The sequence below is a fragment of the Sprattus sprattus genome (genome assembly GCF_963457725.1).
Source record: "Sprattus sprattus genome assembly, chromosome: 11".
NCBI classification, from domain to species: domain Eukaryota; kingdom Metazoa; phylum Chordata; class Actinopteri; order Clupeiformes; family Clupeidae; genus Sprattus; species Sprattus sprattus.
The window spans coordinates 27,059,578-27,082,268 of record NC_137909.1 but is presented as its reverse complement, the minus strand read 5'-3'; the positions used below and the strand labels follow the sequence as shown (position 1 = coordinate 27,082,268).

The 22,691-nt window shown below is 43.8% G+C and overlaps 2 protein-coding genes across 2 annotated transcripts in view; both read right to left on the bottom strand.

The window, feature by feature from the left end:
• Positions 1–207: 207 nt before the first annotated feature.
• On the bottom strand, positions 208–17,920 carry slc27a2b (solute carrier family 27 member 2b; the record flags this gene model as incomplete). Its single annotated transcript, XM_080847562.1, has 10 exons — positions 17,439–17,920; positions 15,834–16,043; positions 15,244–15,402; positions 14,725–14,849; positions 13,748–13,942; positions 3,406–3,496; positions 2,419–2,617; positions 1,855–1,952; positions 1,426–1,556; positions 208–384 (listed from the first exon to the last, which is right to left on the bottom strand). Exons 1-10 carry the CDS (start codon positions 17,902–17,904, stop codon positions 208–210), a joined length of 1,851 nt encoding a protein of 616 aa, XP_080703688.1. The 5' UTR covers positions 17,905–17,920.
• Positions 17,921–18,636: 716 nt separating this feature from the next.
• The window catches only part of cep152 (centrosomal protein 152), a gene marked incomplete at both ends in the record, with an annotated part of 25,503 nt that continues 21,448 nt past the window's right edge, over positions 18,637–22,691 (bottom strand). Inside the window, 5 exons of the mRNA XM_080847561.1 lie at positions 18,637–19,679; positions 20,057–20,163; positions 20,549–20,705; positions 21,206–21,288; positions 21,480–21,561. Of these exons, the coding sequence (XP_080703687.1) occupies positions 18,637–19,679; positions 20,057–20,163; positions 20,549–20,705; positions 21,206–21,288; positions 21,480–21,561 (1,472 nt within the window). The remainder of the gene's footprint in view (positions 19,680–20,056; positions 20,164–20,548; positions 20,706–21,205; positions 21,289–21,479; positions 21,562–22,691) is intronic.

Here is a 22,691-nt window from a genome sequence, read left to right as displayed (position 1 = left end):
TCTCTCTCTCTCTCTCTCTCTCTCACACAAACAAATAAAACCATGACTATTCAAAATAATTTTGCATTAAAAATGAAGTTTCCCCATCACTGAATGCAATACACGTCCTTTTGAAATAACAATAACATCCTCGAGTACATAAAGTCCAGTTACCAGTTGCTTCTGTACAGCCATACAGTCAAACGACAAACAGTGCTAAAACAACAGTTAGATTTTAACAGAGCCCTGTAAGATGGCGTTGTACACATCTCTTGTGAGTGGGCTGTAGCACTTCTCTCGCTCGTCCAGGAAGAAGAGTGGATCCTGCACCGCCTCTACACTGAAGCCCTCCTCCACCAGCTTCACCTTCATCTGCTTGAAGGTTCCGGTAACTTTTAGAGAGTTCTGTAAGTAACAGCACAAAGTTCCAGTAACTTTTACAGAGCTCTGAAAGTAACAGCAGAAGGTTATTTTAGAGAGCTCTGAAAATAACAGCAGAAGGTTCTTTTAGAGAGCTCTGAAAGTGACAGCAGAAGGTTATTTTAGAGAGCTCTGAAAGTAACAGCAGAAGGTTATTTTAGAGAGCTCTGAAAGTGACAGCAGAAGGTTCTTTTAGAGAGCTCTGAAAATAACAGCAAAAGGTTCTTTAAGAGAGCTCTGAAAGTGACAGCAGAAGGTTCTTTTAGAGAGCTCTGAAAATAACAGCAGAAGGTTATTTAAGAGAGCTCTGAAAGTAACAGCAGAAGGTTATTTTAGAGAGCTCTGAAAGTGACAGCAGAAGGTTCTTTTAGAGAGCTCTGAAAATAACAGCAGAAGGTTCTTTAAGAGAGCTCTGAAAGTGACAGCAGAAGGTTCTTTTAGAGAGCTCTGAAAATAACAGCAGAAGGTTCTTTAAGAGAGCTCTGAAAGTAACAGCAGAAGGTTCTTTTAGAGAGCTCTGAAAATAACAGCAGAAGGTTCTTTAAGAGAGCTCTGAAAGTAACAGCAGAAGGTTCTTTTAGAGAGCTCTGAAAATAACAGCAGAAGGTTCTTTTAGAGAGCTCTGAAAGTGACAGCAGAAGGTTCCGTTAACCTTTAGAGAGCTCTGAAAGTAACAGCAGAAGGGCTTTACAGGTTGACAGACAAGAGCAGGAACTGTGATGGTTACAATGTGTGACACATACTGCTGTACTGATTACCGTCACTGCTGTACTGAATAATGCCACTGCTGTACTGATTAATGTCACTGCTGTACTGAATAATGCCACTGCTGTACTGATTAATGCCACTGCTGTACTGATTAATGCCACTGCTGTACTGAATAATGCCACTGCTGTACTGATTAATGCCACTGCTGTACTGATTAATGTCACTGCTGTACTGAATAATGTCACTGCTGTGGGCTGTGTGTGAGACATACTGCTGTACAGATTAATGTCTTTGCAGGACTGAGAGGCTGCAGACTACCTGGATCCTGATGAAGCGAGGTCTGGCGTAGCCCGGCAGGTAGGTGCACACGTGACTAAACACGCCGCTGCAGTCGAACGCCTCTCCCCTCTGCAGAGTGACTGCCGCCATTCCCACCCGGCCCTCATTACCTGCCGGGAGAGAACATTACCTTTTTTTTTTTTAAAAAGATTTGTTTTTGGGCTTTTTATGCCTTTAATTGACAGAGCAGTGAAGATTGTGACAGGAAATGAGAGGGAGAAGAGGTGGGGAGTGGACAGGAGAAATGGCATCGGGTCGGATTCGAACCCGCAACCTCCTTCAGCTTCAAGCACCAATGTGCACGGGGCTACTGTTTGAACCACAGTGCCCCCCCGAACATGACTTGTGTTGACCAGCTTCTTAGATGGGAAGAGGAGGAGTTAAGAGTGTGAGGGGACGACTCCTCACCTGGTACTCGGACGCCGTACACGTTGGCCTCCGTGATTGAGGACACCATAGTGATGATGTCAGAGACCTCGTTAGTGGCCACGTTCTCTCCCTTCCATCTGTGATATAAAAGCCACAGAGTTAATAACACTGTACACACTCACACACACACACACACACTTAGAGTTAATAATACTGTACACACACTCACACACAGAGTTAATAATACTGCACACACTCACACACACTTACAGAGTTAATAATACTGCACTCACACACACACACACACTTACAGAGTTAATAATACTGCACAAACAATCAAACTCTCATCCACCAACACTCACACACACACTCACAGACACTGACTCACACTCACACACAATCACTCACACACAGAGCTAATACTGCACAAACTCAAAACTCTCATCCACCAACACTCACACTCACACACAATCACACTCACACACACCAACTCACACACAGAGCTAATACTGCACAAACTCAAAACTCTCATCCACCAACACTCACACTCACACACAATCACACTCACACTCACACACACTCACAGGATGACTGAGCGCTTACCTGAATGTGTCTCCAACACGATCCTGGAAGTAGAGGAAGTTGTCCTGATCGATCCTCAGCAGGTCTCCACTGTTGAAGTACACATCTCCCTTCTCACACACATCATGCAGCTTCTTCCTCTCCGTCTGCTTCAGGTCGCTGGCGTACCCGGCAAACGGAGCCTTCTGTGTTATACGGGACACCAGCAGTCCAGTCTCACCTGGACACGTGTGAAGGACACACAATCACACACAGCTCTACCACAGACCGCCTGACCTGTAGTGGTTTAGACCTAGTCTGGTCTGTTACTAGGCTTAGTGGTTAAGACCCAGTCTGGTGTGCTACTAAGACTAGTGGTTTAGACCTAGTCTGGTCTGTTACTAGGCTTAGTGGTTAAGACCCAGACTGGTGTGCTACTAAGACTAGTGGTTTAGACCCAGTCTCGTGTGTTACTAAGACTAGTAGTTTAGACCCAGTCTGGTCTGTTACTAAGACTAGTAGTTTATACCCAGTCTGGTCTGTTACTAAGACTAGTAGTTTATACCCAATCTGGTCTGTTACTAAGACTAGTAGTTTAGACCCAGTCTGGTATATTACTAAGACTAGTAGTTTAGACCCAGTCTGGTCTGTTACTAAGACTAGTAGTTTAGACCCAGTCTGGTCTGTTACTAAGACTAGTGGTTTAGACCCAGTCTGGTGTGTTATTAAGACTAGTAGTTTAGACCCAGTCTGGTCTGTTACTAGGACTACTGGTTTAGACCCAGTGTTGTCTGTTACTAAGACTACTGGTTTAGACCCGGTCTGGTCTGTTACTAAGGCGATTAGTTTAGACCTGGTCTGATGTGTTACTAAGACTAGTGGTTTAGACCCAGTCTGGTCTGTTACTAAGGCGAGTAGTTATGACCCGGTCTGGTCTGTTACTAAGGCGAGTAGTTATGACCCGGTCTGGTCTGTTACTAAGGCGAGTAGTTATGACGATGGCCTCTGCAGTGTGCTGAGCGATGGTACCTTTAGGTATCTGTGTGCACAAGCCCTCTGAGTTCCTGATTGGCTCATCAGTCTCCAGGTCATACTGAATCAGTGCGAATGGGAAGATCCTCTGAGGAGAACATTCAGATGTTAACACATTTCAACACTGCTCATTAAGTGTCATTTCAACACTGCTCATTTCTGAAGTAGGATGAACACATTTCAACTCTGCTCATAAATGTCATTTCAACACTGCTCATTTATTACGTAAGATGAACACATTTCAACACTGCTTATTTAACTCTGCTCATTTAGTGTCATTTAACACTGCTAATTTCAACACTGCTCATTAAGTGTCATTTCAACACTGCTCATTTATTACGTAAGATGAACACATTTCAACACTGCTTATTTAACTCTGCTCATTTAGTGTCATTTAACACTGCTCATTTCAACACTGCTCATTTCTTACGTTGGATAAACACATTTGAACGCTGCTCACAGTGGTTTCTTATGAAGTGAAAATGGCGTTCTAAATGGACGTTAGGGAGGCGAGAGTAGTGAACTTGCTAAGCCCTTCCAGTGTACAACATCCACTTTGGCATTTGTCTCATGCTATGTTCACCCTCCCCCTCCTCCTGTCATGCCATGTGCTCCTCTCCCCCTCCTCCTCCCTACTCCCTTAAAACCACCTGTCCTCCTTTTTTTTTTTTTTTTTACTCCTGCAAAAGCCCTGCAAGGAATTTCAGGACTCTGGCTAGAGACCTTGTCAAGCATGCTTATCTGGACACTCAAGGCCAATTCCAAACTTGGAACAAATGAAGCTTATTTTCACACTGCTAACTGTGCTTATGTAGCTAAGTATTCATTTAAATGGTCATATTTAGTGTAATCATCAGTGTTGGGTATCGTTACTTTTGAAAGTAATCCGTTAGGTTACTACGTTATTATCAATTAAAAGTAATCCGTTACGTTACTACGTTACCTATAAATAAAAGAAACGCGTTAGAGTACTCGTGCGTTACCAACAATTAAAATGCGTTTGGGGTGCGTGCGTGTCCGCCTAGCGCAACAACACACAAGCTTAAGTTAATGTTCTGTTTACTTGGCAATGGGTTTTCTATATTTCCACACGTAGATCAAACGACTGACAATGCAGTTCATGATGGAAGTTGACTAGCTACTACTGATATATGCTTACTAGTTGCCATAACTGTAGCAATACCTCACGGCAGCTAGCTAGCAAGCTGCTACATGACCTTGCAACACATATCCTCCTTTAGATGCACCAACAGTGCTGACTGTTTATGAATCAATCATGAACCTATAGCATAATGACAGGAAAGACAGTCATCATATTGCACGTTTTATTTAACAGGCATTCATCCTTTGATAATTAGAACAGCTTACATGAATAACATACTCCGGTAAGAGGCAGTTATTTTAACAGAATGTAGCTTCTACATCCACTTTACAAGTGCAGGCGCCTAACAAAGTGCTTAACAGGTAGGCACGCAACCTTTTAGAATTTGAAATTTAACTCTGGCAAAAATACAATAGTCCTGTCAAATTGTAGCCTAGTAAAATCAAACAAAAAACCTACTGCCAAATGTTCCTCCTTCTTTTTATCTTAACAACACGATGTAGGCTACTACCGTATGCGTTGCACAAATGAACAGTGCATGGCACTAAAAAAACATTGAAGAACTGAAAATGTTCGTGTGACCCTAGGCTAGCCCTACATTCATAATAATCACGTAGGCTACCTTTAGCCTATTCTTCACCACAGATTGCATTGTACCACTATGTGCTTGTCCTTTTCGCTCTGTAACTCAAAATAATGCGCGTACCTCCAGGAATCTAAGGCTGTCTTCTCGGCCATCTTGCCGGGGTACAAACACGCACAGGTGCGCGCACACACCCACACCCACACAGAGAGAGAGAGAGAGAGAGAGATAGAGAGAGAGAGATAGAGAGAGAGATGCAAGGAGCGGGGCACTGAGGGCAGTCACAAACGCAAGCAGCAGCATCTGACTAAATGCAGAGAACCCGGGACTTTACTTTCCTTATCGAGGGAAATTAACGGAGTAACGAGTGCTTATTTGGGAAATTAACGAGTTACTGATTACTGAATTCGCAAAACTAACGCGTTAGGTTACTCGTTACTGAAAAAAACGAATAAGAGTACTCTAACGCGTTACTTCTAACGCGTTACCCCCAACACTGGTAATCATATAACTACACCGCTATCAGTGTTCATATTAAGCATAATCATATAACTACACCGCTATCAGTGTTCATATTAAGCATAATCATATAACTACACCGCTATCACTGGTCATATTAAGTGTAATCAGGGTATTAATCTGCTATCCGTGTTCATATTAAGCATAATCATATTACTACACCGCTATTAGTGTCCATATTAGGCATAATCATATTACTACAGCACTATCAGTGTTCATATTTAACATTATATTACTACACTGCTCACAGTGTGAACACACTAATGCCACTAGGCCTCATCTCCCAATGCTGAGGTCTTATCGAGGAGCAGAGCCTCTGCTTCAGTTGAGGGAGCGACAGGGATGTCACCCTTAACCAGCGCAAACACAGACTCTATGAAACTCTTCATGAGTGTGTGAACAGATGAGTCGGCACTGTGACGTTAGTAAAGGAGAAAGGAGAAGTCTGTAGGAGGGAGATTTCACAGAAGCTTCGACATACTCTGATCCATCACATTCATACTCTGATGCATCACATCCATACTATAATCATTTACATACATACATACTGTGCAACATCTACAGTCCTGCTCACCATTATTGGCACCCCTAGTGAATATGAGCAAACAGGGTAGGCCTATGAACAAATATGTCTGTGCTGTTTATCCTCTTGGTGTTTCACTCAAAATATTCACAAAAATCTTACAATAATTTAAATTCACTGAAAAGGTAAGAAAAAACAACGGTTGAGATTAAATAAATAATATTTTTCCCAAAAACATGTTTGCCACTATTATTGGCACCCTTGTAAAAATCTTATAATTGAAATCTAACTGAAGTATATTTCCAGTCATGTTTTACATTTTTAAGTTCACCTGTTTAATTTTGAACTCTTAAGAGGTTAACCATGACTTCCTGTTCCACTGACGTACAAATATGAGGTGACACAGGCCAAATCCCATTAGTCATTCATCAGAATGGGAAAGACCCAAGAACACAGTGACGATGTGTGATATAAAGTTGTTGAGCTGCACAAATCAGGAAATGGACACAAGAAAATCTCGTACCAGTTGAAAATACCCATTTCAACTATCATGGAAATAATAAAGAAGTTTAAAGCATCAGGAGATGTTAAGAATCAGCCTGAAAGACGAGTGTGTAAATTGACCCCACACCGTGAGGAGGATGGTTCGACTGGCAAAATAATCTCCAAGGATCACAGCTGGAGAATTGCAGACATTAGTTGAGTCTTGGGGTCAGAAAGTCTCCAAAACAAATAAAGCTTTTTGGCAAAAACAACAAAGGTGGGTTTGGCGTAGACAGAAAGATATAGAAAGACATACAGAAAAGCACCCCATACCCACTGTGAAGTATGGTGGCGGATCTTTGATGTTGTGGGGCTGGTTTTCTTCCGAAGGCCCTGGACATCTTGTTAGGATACATGGTATCATGGACTCCATCAAATACCAGCAGATATTAAATGAAAACCTAACAGCCCCCTCTAGTAAACTTAAAATGGGCCATGGTTGAGTCGGACTGGTGACGTCACAAACCTAATGGCTGCTTAAAAGAGGAGCTCCCGTGTCCCAAATCTATATCCACATAAAATTAACATTAAGTCCCCTTCTTTTCGCTTAACTCGACGATATTACCATCATGTCTCATACTCAACGCAAAGTGAGAACAACAAAAACAACAGACGGTGGAGAAAAATCCAAGTATTTTGAAGAAGAATCCAGTGCCATGAGGGGGCTAGCCACGGCGGATGCTAATGCCAGCGCCTTAGCTGAGCCTACACCTGATGTGACCCTTACCATCATCACCGAATTAAGGAAGTTTCGTCAAGAGGTAAATGAATCACTCGACAAACTCTCTGAAAAAGTGACCAGCATAGACTTGACTGTTCGTGGACTAGTGGGCAGAATATCAGAGGCAGAGGGTCGTGTGAGCTCACTAGAGGATGGGCACAACCGGAATACACAGCTTCTCTCGTATCTACTACACCGCGATCGACAAGTGGAGTCTAGGTGCGAGGCATTGGAAAATGCCCAAAGAAGAGAGAACCTGAGAATATACGGGATTAAAGAACACACAGAAAGTGGAGATACAGTTCAATGGATGGAACAGTTTCTCCGTAGAATTTTAAACCTGCCCACCGATTTTGAGTTAAGGCTTGAACGCGCGCACAGATCCCTTCAACAGAAACCCACTGACCCATCTGCAAGTCCGAGATCGTTTGTTATAAAGTTCCACAGTTTCAAGACCAAGCAGTTTATATTGCAAAAGGCATGGCAGGACAAGAACATAACCTACAATGGAGAGAGAATCACACTGAACCACGATTACTCACCAACGCTGCAGAGGAGGAGAAGGGAGTATGCCGGCATTAAGAAGCAGCTGATGGCCAAGCAGATCAAATTCCAGAGTCCCTATCCTGCGAAGCTGAAAGTTTTTGTCCGCGGAGAAACTCGTCTCTTCCACTCCGCATGGGAAGCAGCCGACGGCCTACGAGACCTGGGCATCGACGCGGTGCTTTCCGAGCAGGAGCGCCTTGAGAGAGATCTACATCGCGTGGGGTGGACATCAGCCAACGGGAGGGTCAACAGACGTGCGGAGGTGAATCGTAACTTGTTTGGCGTCATGAAGGGATTTCTTAATGAACTTGGTGAGACCGTTTCAACAGCAGACTAAGTATAAGGCGAGCCTACACATGAGTTAACGCGATTCGTTTTTGTATGTTTTAATAACCTACTTTACGTTGTTCGGGGACTTGTATATGAATTGTATTGTAGTTGTATTCTTTAATGAACTTGGTGAAACCGTTTCAACAGTAGAGTCAAGTATAAGGCTAGCCTAGTCATGAGTAAACACAAATTGTTTTTGTATGTTTGATAACCTACTTTATGTAGTTCGGGGACTCGTATTTGTATTTCTGTTCGATTTGAATTTCGTAATGAACTTGGCGAGACCTTTTCAACAGTAGACTTAAGTATAAGCCTACTCATGAGTTAACACAATTCGTTCTTGTATGTTTAATAACCTACTTTGCGTAGCTCAGGGACGTGTATGTGTATTCATATTCTTTTCTGGTGGATGTGGATATGGGACAGGGGTCATTTGCACCTCACGCTAGTGGCAAACGCGGGATATCTACCCGTCCAGCGAACGACACCTAACGCTGAAGGCCCAGGTAGTGCTTAGGCTACCTGGAAACTCCTTTCATCTCTTTTGAGATGATATTCGTTTTTTTTGTTATTATTGCTACCTCATTGTTCTTTGAGGTATTTGTGTGTTTTGTCATTGGATTTAAACAATCGAAATATCTAATCGTACAGTCAGACATTTTGTTTTTATCCCCCTCCCTTTTATGTTTTCACTTGCTCTCCAACCATGCCTATAGAGGTTTGCCTAAATCTAATATCTCAATGAGTTTCACCCAGATTTTCATGCATTTTGATGGGGGTTAAGTTAATCAGTTACAACGTAAATGGCCTTCATAGCCCAGTAAAGAAAAAGAAAATTCTCTGCCAATTAAAACAGCTTGGCTGTGGCATTGCTTTTTTGCAGGAAACCCATCTTTCAGATGCCGAGCATGATAAACTTGGTAGAACTTGGGCTGACAAAGTTTATTTCTCATCCCACACATCGGGGAAAAAAAGAGGTGTAGCAATATTAATACATAGGATTTTAAATTTTACACATATCTCCCACTATAAAGATTCAGAGGGAAGATATATATTGCTAAATGGTGTAATTGATGGTATTCATATTTCTCTGTGTAACATATATGCTCCCAATGATGATGACCCACTTTTTATCAGAAAAGTGTTTAGCTCTATCTTAGACAGATGTACTGGGGTTCTCATTGCGGGGGGTGACATGAACTGTGTAATGTCGCAGCTAAAAGATAAAGCCCCAACACCTAAATCTGCATCAGGTGTCAAAATGAGCAGAGCATTAAACCATAACTGTCAAGAAATGGGATTAGTTGATATTTGGCGATACAAATACCCAAACACACAGGATTATACATTTTACTCCAATAGGCACTCATCATATTCACGGATTGACCTCTTGTTTACACAGAGAGAAGAAACACACAGGATAATAGACTGTAAAATACTTCCAATCACCCTCTCAGACCACTCCCCGGTGTTGGTTGAATGGGATTTAGGCCAAAAAAAATCCTTTAAAAGCTGGAGACTGAATACATCTCTACTCAATGACCCCACTTTTGTTCAGTTTGTAAGAACGGAACTAAATTACTATCTGGAATTCAACACCAATCCAGAAACATCACCATTAATACTCTGGGACTGTGCTAAGGCTTACTTGAGGGGCCGCATTATAGCTTTCTCTAGTGCTAAAAGGAAGGAAAAAGAAGCTGAACGTAAAGAGCTAGAAATCAAAATAAAGGCTCTTGAACAACAACACAAAATTACACACTGTCAAGACACACTGAGTTCCCTGATAAATAAGCGTAGGACACTAGACACCTTACTTTCAGAAAAAGCAGAGGGATGTTTGCGATATACCAGCCAAAGATATTATGAACACGGAGCGAGGGCGAGCCGGTTACTTGCATTTCAGCTAAGAAAACAGCAGTCCTCTCGAGTGGTCATGAAAGTTAAAACTGATGATCCAAGAAAATTTGTGACAGATCCAGAAAAAATTTCAAAAGCCTTTGCAGATTTTTATAAGACGCTTTACACCAACGTGGGGGTGTCCACATGTGACGATGAGATAAAAAAATCTTTAGACCAAATCAATTTAAAACAACTATCTGATGATGCAAAAGGAAATTTGGATCTGCCTATAGCACCCACTGAACTTCAGGAAGTCATTTCAAACCTTAAAAATAATTCCAGCCCAGGACCAGATGGCTATATTAATGAGTTTTATAAAACATTTAGTGATGTATTATCCCCTCTACTATTACAAGCTTATAACTGTATGCTAGAAACAAGGAAGCTTGCCCCATCATGGAGAGACGCTACTATCGTTGTAATACCCAAAGAGGGCAGAGACCCCACTGATTGTGGTGGATATAGGCCCATCTCCCTCCTTAATGGGGATTTACGTATACTCACATCTATTCTCTCTCGCAGATTAAATAAACATCTCCCAGACATAATACATCCAGACCAAACAGGGTTCATCCCAGGCCGCTATTCAGGTAACAACATCCGCAGACTTCTGAATGTCATGAGCTATGCAGCCTCCCAGGGCTCAGAAGCTATGCTGCTGTCATTAGACGCTGAAAAAGCTTTTGACCGTGTGTCATGGAAATATTTATTCCAAGCCTTGGCACGATTTGGACTGGGTGATAATTTCATTTCATGGATCCGTATTCTATACTCAGAGCCCAGGGCTGCAATAAGAGTCAACGGTCACTTATCTGCACCTTTTAATCTTGAAAGGGGTACGCGCCAGGGCTGCCCCTTATCACCAGCGCTTTTTGCCATTTGCATTGAGCCACTCGCCCAAATGATCAGAGATAATTTGAACATAGCTGGAGTGACAATAGGAGAAAATGAACACAAAATTTCATTGTATGCAGATGATGTACTCTTGTACTTGTCAAATCCTTCAGGTTCCATACCAGCGTTAAAAACAAGCGTAAAACAATTTGGGTACTACTCAGGCTATAAAATAAATATTAATAAAACAGAGGCACTGGATATTAACAGTCTTATTTCAAAACAAATAAAAGATCACAGTGAATTTCGCTGGCCGTCGGAGGGCATTAAATACCTTGGTATTTTTATAACACCAGTGTTGGATAAATTGTTTAGTGCAAATTATGACAAATTAATTAATAAAATCACACAGGATCTGGCCCGTTGGTCCTCCCTTCCCTTGTCCCTGTTAGGTCGAATAGAATCTATCCGTATGAATGTTCTTCCTAGACTACTGTACCCATTTCAGATGCTCCCTATTCCCATACCAAAAGAAATATTTTGTATGCTGGATCGCTTGATATCCCGGTTTATTTGGCAAGGTAGGAGGCCCAGAATACGACTCAAAACTCTACAGCTCCCTAAATCTGATGGTGGGCTTGCTTTACCTAACCTCAAACTATACTTCTGGGCTTCACAACTTAAGCCTATGGTTGCCTGGATCACTAATGATACCTCAACTAGATGGTTAGATATAGAAAAAACACAATGTGAACATATTCTTGAACAGTTACCATTCTCAAACATATCTCTGAAATCATGTGAGGCAAGCATATGGACAAAAAGTACAGCTAATATTTGGAAAGAAATACAGAAAAGGCACAAACTACCTAACCCCTTATCAACCCTAACTACAATCAAATCCATTCCCAATTTTACACCGCTGCATCTAGATGCTGGCTTTAAAAACTGGGCTAGATATGGTCTTATTTATACTCACCAGCTAGTCCATTCAAATAACATTAAGTCATTCACCCAGATTAAAGAAGAATTTGGACTTCCAAATACTGATTTTTTCAGGTTTCTCCAAATTAGGCATTTCTTTGTTCAGCATGGGGAAATTAATAAAATTAGATCACCATCTCCAATAGAACAGTATTTTATTAGAGTACAACGCGGTATTTTGTGTGAAAAAACTATTTCTTGTCTTTACAATAATCTGATTACTATGGACGCACATAACACACTATATATCAAAACGAAATGGGAAAGTGAGCTTCAACAGGATATCTCACAAGAAACATGGGAGGAAATTTGTTCTGAGGCGCATAGGGTTTCTTCCTCCAACAGTTGGAGAGAATTTAAATGGAAAATGGTAGTTAGATTCTTTAGGACACCACACATAACAGGGAGAAGTGGAACATCAGCCACCAGTGGCTGTTGGAGAAATTGTGGGGAAACAGACTCAAATTTCATACACACCTTCTGGTCCTGTAAGAAACTGAAGAAATATTGGGATGATGTCTACCTAGCTCTGTACGATATTTTTAAAGTACGTATACCACAGGATCCATTAACTGCTTTACTGGGTGTTATCCCTGAGGGTTTTGAACGCAGAGACATTATCTACCTTTTGCAAATCCTCCTGGCAGCAGCAACTAAAGAAATCACTGTCAATTGGCTGAAGCCTACCGTCCCAACATGTCAGTCTTGGATAAAGCGTGTATGGCAACTCTATAGAATGGAGGAAATAACATTTAACTTGAGGCTCCAGAGAGATACATTTTTGAAGAGATGGAGCCCTGCCATGTTCATAATGTTTTGAGAGAGAGCAAGTGTCCCCCCCCCCCCCCCCCCCCTCTTGTTTTCCCACTGAATTTGTATTTATTTTAAAGAAACAAATGTTTTGTCTTTCTTTTTCTTTTGTGTCATATGTGTTTTTCTTTTGTGTTATATGTTAGGATATATTTTCTGAGGAGTTTTCCATTTGCTGTGTATGAAATGGATGTTAATGTAACAGTAACTCTTCTCTTTTGATTGTCTTGTGATGACTGTCTTGGATCAATAAACAATAAGTTCAAAAAAAAAAAAAAAAGGCAAAATGGGCCATGGTTGGACCTGCCAGCAGGACAATGATCCAAAGCATACCTCAAAATCAACACAAAAATGGTTCACCAACCGCATAATAAAGGTTTTGCCATGGCCATCACAGTCCCCCGACCTAAACCCCATAGAAAATCTGTGGGATGAGCTGAAGCCGAGTTTACAAGCGTTGACCTCAGAATCTGAAGGATCTGGAGAGATACTGTATGTAAGAATGGTGTCAGATCCCGTGCCATGTGTTCACCAACCTTATCACGCATTATAGGAGAAGACTCAGAGCTGTTATCTTGGCAAAGGGAGGCTGCACAAAACCTTTAATTAAGGGGTGCCAATAACTGTGGCACACATGTTTTGAAGAAGAATATTTTTTTAATGTCAAAAAAACTTTTTCTCTCAATTATTTTACCTCAATGAAAAGGTAAGATTTGTATGAATATTTTGAGTGGAAGACCAAGAGGATAAACAGCAGACATATTGTTTCATAGCCTGTTTGCTTATATTCACTAGGGATGCCAATAATGGTGTGCAGGACTGTATATAACTACCACCAGGTTCACTAGACCAGATCACAGTTAGTATGTTATTCATTATAACACACTCCCTGTTGTGTTGTATGACTTGCCTGTCGTAACGATGCCATGGTAATGTGTGTACCTTGTGCAGTGGGTTGATTCGGCCCACTGCGCCGATCTTCCCAGTGTAGTTGATGAAGCTCATGTTGCCCTCCGTGGCGGCGTACAGCTCTCTGATGTCCACGTGACCAAAGCGCTCCAGGAACGTCCTCCACACGTCCCCTCTCAGGCCGTTCCCAAAGGCGATCCTCACATTGTGCACCGGATCCATGGGCGTCTTCAGGGAGGAGGACAATATATATATATATATATATCTATATAATAATAATAATAATAATAATAATAATAATAATAATAATACATTTTATTTTTATAGCACACTTTAAAATATAAAGAGGTCTCAAGGTGCTTAACATGGTCACAACAACAATAATGCAAGGTAATAGGAGTGTAAAAATAGCCATTTTATATACAGTATGTTATAGTATATATTACTTTATTACTATATATACATACTGTATATATATATATATTATATATAAATAATACAAACAATATATACGAAAAAACACTGCCTAAAACCATGTGAATCTGCACACTGCATCAAAATTAAATGGTTTGGGGGTAACAGAGCGTCCCTTGATATTCTGTTGTGTGTCAGGTGATAAGCTTTACCAGATGGCCATATTGTCATGAGGTTGGTGCCTGAGTACGGGTTGGCGCTTGAGTAAGGGTTGGTGCTTGAGTAAGGGTTGGTGCTTGAGTAAGGGTTGGTTCCTGAGTAAGGGTTGTTTCCTGAGTAAGGGTTGGTTCCTGAGTAAGGGTTGGTTCCTGAGTAAGGGTTGGTTCCTGAGTAAGGGTTGGTTCCTGAGTAAGGGTTGGTTCCTGAGTAAGGGTTGGTTCCTGAGTAAGGGTTGGTGCTGGAGTAAGGCTTTGAGGCGGAGAAAAACACCCAGACTTGATGCCTGCTGAACAAACTTCAACTTTGCTCTGTCTACCCACCTGCCATCCTTCCACCATGTTCTGTACTCCATAACAGGCTGTACTGGGGACACATACCTTTGGTGTGTTGCAGAGGTATCGCATTGTTTCCCCAATGTACTGCATGACAGTCACGTTGTACTTCCTGCAGTCTTCCCAGAACTGTGAGGCAGAGAATTTATTCCTCAGCACCAGGCTCGCCCCTGTGAGGGACAGTAAAAATGGGAACCGGTTTAAGATCTCTGATCCTGTGGGAAGAGTTCAGTCCTGTATGAAAGCCAAACCCCGGTGGGTGCTTGCTCTTCTCTTTATGATTTCAGCACATCTACAGACACGTCCACACATGAATCCAAACTTAACAACTTCATACTTTCCCTCTTCATAAATTCAGGCTCTCATTCTATGATAAAGTGTTACTAATGAAATGTACCTGTACTAAGGTTTAACTGTTAAGTGGAACTGAGATAGAGGGTGACAGTGAAGTGTAAGATGTGTCCTCGACTGCAGTTATGTGTAAGATGTGAGCTAGACTGCAGTTATGTGTAAGATGTGAGCTTGACTGCAGTGTTTTCTCCTCATCCTGTGAAGCCTGCGGACCTCCTTCGATGGCACCGGTGAACCCGAGGGCGAAGCCAGCCGTGTGGTAGAGGGGCAGGTTGATGTAGACCACGTCATCAGAGCACACGCCCACAATGGACTGCAGGCTGGACATGGCCCACAGTCTCTGGTGGCTCACCACCGCAGCCTTGGGTAACCCTGCACAGCATCACAGTGGGCACAGGTTACCATAGCATCACAGCAGGCACAGGTTACCATAGCAACACAGCGGGCACAGGTTACCGTAGCATCACAGCAGGCACAGGTTATCAAAGCATCACAGGGCAGACATGGGGTCAACATGGCATCACAGCGGGCACAGGTTACTATAGCATCACAGCTGGCACAGGTTACCAAAGCATCCCACAGCAGACATGGGTTAACATGGCATCACTGCCACGGGTACCAGAGGGGTGTTAAACTCAGTTTACAATTAAGTTATACGACACTTAATATTAACGCATATAAGTCATGAGTCAAGTTAGATATTATGTGATATTGGTTAGGTGGGGGTGTGGGTGGGGGTGGGGGTTTGCCCCCCGTCCTACAGCTCTCTGTAAGACTAACGGTCCTGAGGGGGATGTTGTCACCTGTAGTGCCTGAAGTGTAGATGTACACAGCGGGGCTGGAGAAGGTCACCCCTGCCCTGAGGTCGGAGGGCAGGGGGGCATCTGAAGCCAGGCGGATCTTGTCGGCGAAGGTTTCCATGCCGACAGTGTCACACCTCTCGGTGAGGAGAAAGACTGTGACCCCCTGCTCTCGGAGCACAGGCAGCACCTCCTCCACAGCATCTCTGAACTCTGAGAAGATGGCAGATTGGATGAGTGCACATGAGGACCATATGAGGACATGCATGCTCTTTATTAGGGTGTCACTCCAATATCTCTCTACTCCTAGAATGGTGTCATTTCACTATCAACTGATTTCACTAACATTTAAATCATTAACTACGGTGCATCCGGAAAGTATTCAGAGCGCTTCACTTTTTCCACATTTTGTTATGTTACAGCCTTATGCTAAAATCATTTACATTATTTTTTTCCCCTCATCAATCAGCACTCAATTCCCCATAATGACAAAGCGAAAACAGGATTGCTGAATCTTTTGTATTAAAAATTAAGAACGAAAATATAACACGTACATAAGTATTCACAGCCTTTGCTTAATACTTTGTTGAAGCAGCTTTGGCAGCAATTAAAGCCTCAAGTCTTGTTGAGTATGAGGCTACAAGCTTGGCACACCTATTTTTGGGCAGTTTCTCCCATTCTTCTTTGCAGGAACTCTCAAGCTCCATCAGGTTGGATGGGGAGCATTGGTACACCGCCATTTTTAGATCTCTTCAGAGATGTTCAATAAGGTTCAAGTCTGGGCTCTGGTTGGGCCACTCTACCATACAGGCCTGCTTGGTGGAGAGCTGCAGAGATGGTTGTCCTTCTGGACGGTTCTCCTCTCTTCACCGAGCAATGCTGGTCAACTCAATGACTAATTAAGGCCCTTCTCCCCGATAGCTCAGTTTGGCCGGGGGGCCGACTCTAGGAAGAGTCCTGGTGGTTCCATACTGCCTCCATTTACCGATGATGGAGGCCACTGTGCTCATTCGAACCTTCAATGCTGGAGACATTTTGTTTCTGTGCCCTTCTGCAGGTCAGTGCCAGGATACAATCCTGTCTCGGAGGTCTACAGACAATTCCTTGGACTTCATGGCTTGGTATGTGCTCTGACATGCACTGTCAACTGTGGGACCTTATATAGACAGGTGCGTGCCTTTCCAAATCATGTCCAATCAACTGAATTTACCCCAGGTGGACTCAATCATGTTGTAGAAACATCACAAGGATGATCAGTAGAAACAGGATGCACATGAGCTCAATTTTGAGCGTCATGGCAAAGGCTGTGAATACTTATGAACATGTGATTTTTAGATTTAGATTTGCCAACATTTCCAAACACCTTTTTTCACGTTATCATTATGGGGTATTGTGTGCAGACTTTTGTGGAATTTAATCCTTTTTGGAATAAGGCTGTAACATAGCAAAATGTAGAAAACCTGAAGTGCTGTGAATACTTTCCGGATGCACTGTATATTTTAAACGTATATTTAAACTTTGACTCAGTTTTTCAAATCATAGGAATGACAAATCCTGACACGCCAACTTTCTTGTCAATACAAAAGAGGGACGCGCTAAGCTGTGTACCTGCAGCTGCAAGCAGCACTTTGGCCCCACAGCAGGAGAAACAGTGCAGGAGCGATCTGGACCTCAGGTTGTGATTGAGAAGGGCGGCAGAGCAGCCGAGTTTTGTAAGACCCAACCACGTCCACAGGAACACGGGCTCATTGCCCAAGAGTAGCGCGACTGTCTCGCCCTCTTTTACACGAGCATGTTCCCGGAGAGCTCTGGCGATCCGGTTGCTCTGCCTGTCAGTCTCTTGGTAGGAGAACGTTTCATTTTTGAAAGAAATAAACTTCTTGTCAGGGTGCTTACTCACCGTTTCCAAAAAGCGATCCAATAGTGTAAAGTACGGCGTTGACCGTGCGTATTTAGATAATCGATAGCCAACTAGAGTCGTTTGAATGCCGTACTGTACATCTTTCAGAAAATATGGAAATCGATATCCAAGAACTATTAACAAAACAGCAAGGAAGATCAGCCATGTAAACATTGTCACTAAACTGCGTTATTTAGTCAGAGACTTATGAAGACAGACACACTGTTTTAGGCTACTACAAGTGACAGTCGATCCGTCCCGTCCGTGGCTTGATCTAGTTTTATCAACATCGTGAACCCGGTCGATTACCCCGACAAGAAAACTAGCTTCGCCCAATAAACGTTATCAGTGAAGTTGGGGAAGAGTATCCAAACACGTGTTTGGGAAATAGTCACGTGAAGCACATATTACTCAATCAGAATGACATCTGGCATTGTTTTGGATTTGAGTCTATAAAGTCTTGACGCGCAGAGGGAAGGAATGACGGATCAATACGCGACACATTAAGTGCATAGAAAGCATTTATCTGTAAAAACCATTTAATTTGATAAGACACATAAAAACACATGAGTCGTAACGACTGGTATAAAAACACAAACGCACAGACACTTAGACGGAATAAACTTATTTCATAAATAAACTTAAAAAAAAAAAAAATGACACTTGCTCTTTGGGAGGAGAGTGCACCAGTTTGGTCAAACAAGGCACTTGATTCCAAAACAAACATCACATTCCTTAAAACCCCCTCTTGAGAGTGTAAACAAGTATAAAACCAAATCTCAGCTGTGGCTGGCTAACAAAGTCCAATGTGTGGGTGGGTGGGTGGAGGGTCTCCAGGGTCTTCATCAGGCGGTCCAAAGTGGAGCCTGTGTGTGTGTGTGTGTGTGTGTGTGTGTGTGTGTGTCCTCAGGTAGGTCTCTTCCTCAGCTGGGAGGGTGGGCTGCCAAAGCCACTGTCCTGCTGAAACCCTGGCATCTCCGAGAAGAGGCTCTTGGGACCCAATCTGCCCCTTTCCCCCGGCCCCTTGGACCCCTGGCCTAGTCTGCCTCTTCCCCCCGGCCCCTGGCCAGCCTCTGGAGGGAGCTCGGGCGCCTTCATGATCTCCCTGTAGATGGTGGAGTCACTGCTCTCTCCCAGGAAGCTGCTGCACGTGTCAAACTCAGGTCCCAGTGCAGACAGCGGCCTGAACAGGTCTACCTCTGGAGTGTGTGTGTGTGCAGCGAGGTAGGAGCCAGTGTTGCTACTGAGCGTGTGAGTGTGTGCAGGGAGGTAGGAGCCAGTGCTGCTACTGAGCGTGTGTGTGTGTGCGGGGAGGTAGGAGCTGCTGCTGGTGTGTGTGAGTGTGTGTGTGTGTGGGAGGACGTAGGAGCCAGTGCTCCCATCCCTGACCGGAGGCTCCTGAGTGAAGCTGGGCTCCTGGGTGCGATGCGTCTCAGCCTGGGGGTACGGCTCACCTGTGGGCCTCCCCGGGTCCGACCCTGTGCGGCGCGGGTGCTGGGGGTGCTGCTGGGGGTGCCGCTCCCTCCGCTGGCTCCTCAGGGTGACGTGGGAGAGGCTGACGTCCCCTATACCTGCTCCACTCAGGTACCCACCGTGGGAGGAGGAGGAGGAGGAGGAGGAAGAAGAGGAGTAGGGCAGGGGAGCGCCCTCTGTGGGGGGCTTCTGGGAAAGCAGGGCCTGGGACCTCTGCGCTGAGGGTTTGGTCTCCTTCAGTCTGGGCTGCGTGTGTTTGGACAGAGTGCTGCTCTCTGAAGGCTGGGCGCGGTGTGGGGCCGAGACTCGGGCGCTTGGGTCGGTGCTGCTGACTGGTGCTGCTCTGAGAGAGGCCTGGTTCTGAGGCCGGCCTCCAACCGGGTCTCTAGAGTCAGAGGCAGGGGCGAGGCCACATGGGACCCTGGGAGTCTGGGCTGGCAGGCTGCTGGCGTTCGTCTCTCCTGCAGATGACCAACCTGTGAGGCAAGACAAGGGTCATGCCACTATTAGCACTATTAGGTTAAGATTAATATTAGGTTATTAAGCAGATGCATTTATGCAAATGAGGCAATATAACAATGAGAATCTTAATAACACTTACAAAAATAAATAATATTATTATCAGTATTATAGACCGTTACAAGATATTGGCCACATTTAATAATGATGATGATGATGATAATCAAATCAAAACCAACTATTCTCCAGGCTCTTTCACTGGAGATGGTCAACACATGTTCGCCCGTGGGCAGAACAGCCACACACACACCTTGAACTGTGCCACACACACCTTGAGCTGTGCCACACACACCTTGAGCTGTGCCACACACACCTTGAGCTGTGCCACACACACCTTGGGCTGTGGGGCTCTTGCTGAGCTTCTTCTTGGCCACGGGCGTTTCCAAGACTTTGGCCATGGCAGCCAGCTTGCTAGCGGCGTTAATGATTTTCTTCTCAGCCCTATGTGGGAATGGAGGACATAACAACACAATCAGACAGACTTCAAAGTGCACGCTCACATACCACACCAGGGTTAATGCACAACCAGCAGCCCAGACAGAGCTCAGGGTTTCATTGGTGAGGCAAGGGTCATTTCATTTCAACTGGAACAACTACTACCATAGTCCTGACGTCCAGTACAATCCAAAATCCACAACAAATCAGCAAGCTCTCTACCCACAAGGAAAACACTTTTTTTTGCTCTCTACCCACTTTCTCCCAGATCCCTCATTCTCTGCATTGCCCCGCCCTCCCTCTCCCTGTGCCCCCCCTGACCAATTGCTGTGCCCCCCCCCCCCCCCATCCATTGCTGTGCCCCCCCCATCCATTGCTGTGCCCCCCTCACCCATTGCTGTGCCCCCCTTCCTTGAGCAGCTCCTGCAGGCAGGCTAGGTAATAGCGGCGCATGCGTCTGGCCGTCTCCTGCCTCTCCTGCTGCACCTCAACACGGATCAGCTCCGCCGCACGCTCCTTACTGTCCTGTAGGTACCGCAGCATGTCCGCTACAATACACACACACACACCACACAAACACACAAAACACATATTTAACATACAGACTCGAACACATTTAAGATACATTTCTATACACACACACACACACACACACACACACACACACAACTGTATGATCATCTGATCGATTAATCCACTACATTATTTCTCCAAACCAGCGTCAGAGTATATCCTTCAGAGGAGAGTGAGATCAGAGTAAGAGGAGAGAATGTAGCTGTGTGATCTGTGTGTGTGTGTGTATGTGTGTGTGTGCATGTGTGTCTGTGAATGTGCGTGTGCGTGTGCGTATATATGTGTGTGTGTGTGTATATCGTGTATCTGTGTGTGTGTGTATCTGTGTTTGTGTGTATGTATGTGAATGTGTGTGTGTGTGTGTGTGTGTGTGTGTGTGTGTGTGTGTGTGTGTGTGTGTGTGTGTGTGTGTGTGTGTAAGTGTGTGTGTGTGAGTGAGTGTGTGTGTAAGTACGGATCCTGAGTGCAGTCGTACCTCTGATCTTCTCCACTGCACTGGTGTACTGCTCCTTCATCTCCTCCAGGCCAGCCTGAAGGTTCTTCTGATCACCATGAGCTCTGGACACACACACACACACACACACACACACACACACACACACACGCAGAGGGTCAGTCGTCACCTCAAACGTGACACACACTACAACATTTCAAGCCACATTCACAAAGTTCTTGACCTCCGATCAAAACTATTACAAAAACAAAAAGTCTTTAACGCAAACTCCTCTCAGTGAGTGGGTGTCACTCACGCGTCCTGAGTGGATCTTTGGGCCTCTTCTACTGCCTTGGCCTGGGCTTCCCTCTCCTGTCGCAAGACATCCTCGTGCTCCTCTGAGAACACACACACACACACACACACACACACACACACACACACACACACACACACACACACACACAAGAGAGTCATGATCACTGCATGATATTTAACCCAGTTGGCTTCTCTCCAGTGGAGCTCTGCTCTGGGTTCCTTCACCTCAACTATAACGTAAGCAGCTCTTGTACATCACACACAACTACAGTACCTATGGAACATATAGGTATACATTCAGTACCTATGGAACCTACAGGTATACATTCAGTATCTATGAAACATACATGTGTACATTCAGTTCCTATGAACATACAGGTATACAGTACCAGTCAAAAGTTTGGACACACCTTCTCTTTTTTAAAGTTTTTTCTTTACTTTTATTATTTTCTACATTTACCTATGTAAATAACACTTTTTTGGTTTAGTAAATCATTCCATACGTGTTCTTTCGTAGTTTAATTGTCTTCAGTATTAATCTACAATTTAGAAAATAATAAAAGTAAGAAGAAAATTTAAGGTGTGTCCAAACTTTTGACTGGTACTGTACATTCAGTTCCAATGGAACGTACAGGTATACATTCAGCTGTGTCCCTGTGACCTTGATCTTCACTAAATTACTTAATTAACATTAATTTGGTGTTTTTAGACCCACTCATGATTAATATTGATTAATATGGTCGTTTCTCTCCTCGCCTCACAACCCTCTCTCTGAGGGAGGAGTTGGAGGTTTCAGGAGATTGTACCATAATAACCTTCGGAGCACACTCAATCACAGAGGTGCAGATTACATCTGTGAACGAATAAATACAGCATCACTTGAATGGAGTAACTCCTGGGACTAATCTATAATGCGCTCTGTGAGGAAATGAAGGCAATCTAAATGTGAGGTCGAGTAATAAATCACATCCCCAAATAAACATCAGGCATTAATCACACTCTCTCCGGAGAAACACTCTCTCTTTAACACACACACTGCTCTCTATAAAGCCTCAGACTGTGTGTTATCCCACTGTCTGCGAGGCACATGTAAGAGAGACACACACTGGGACAACAACGCAAACACACACAAGCCCCAAATATTTACAAGACCTCAAACACACACATGGAGGCCATCCAAGGTCCCACACACACATGCAGCATATTGGAC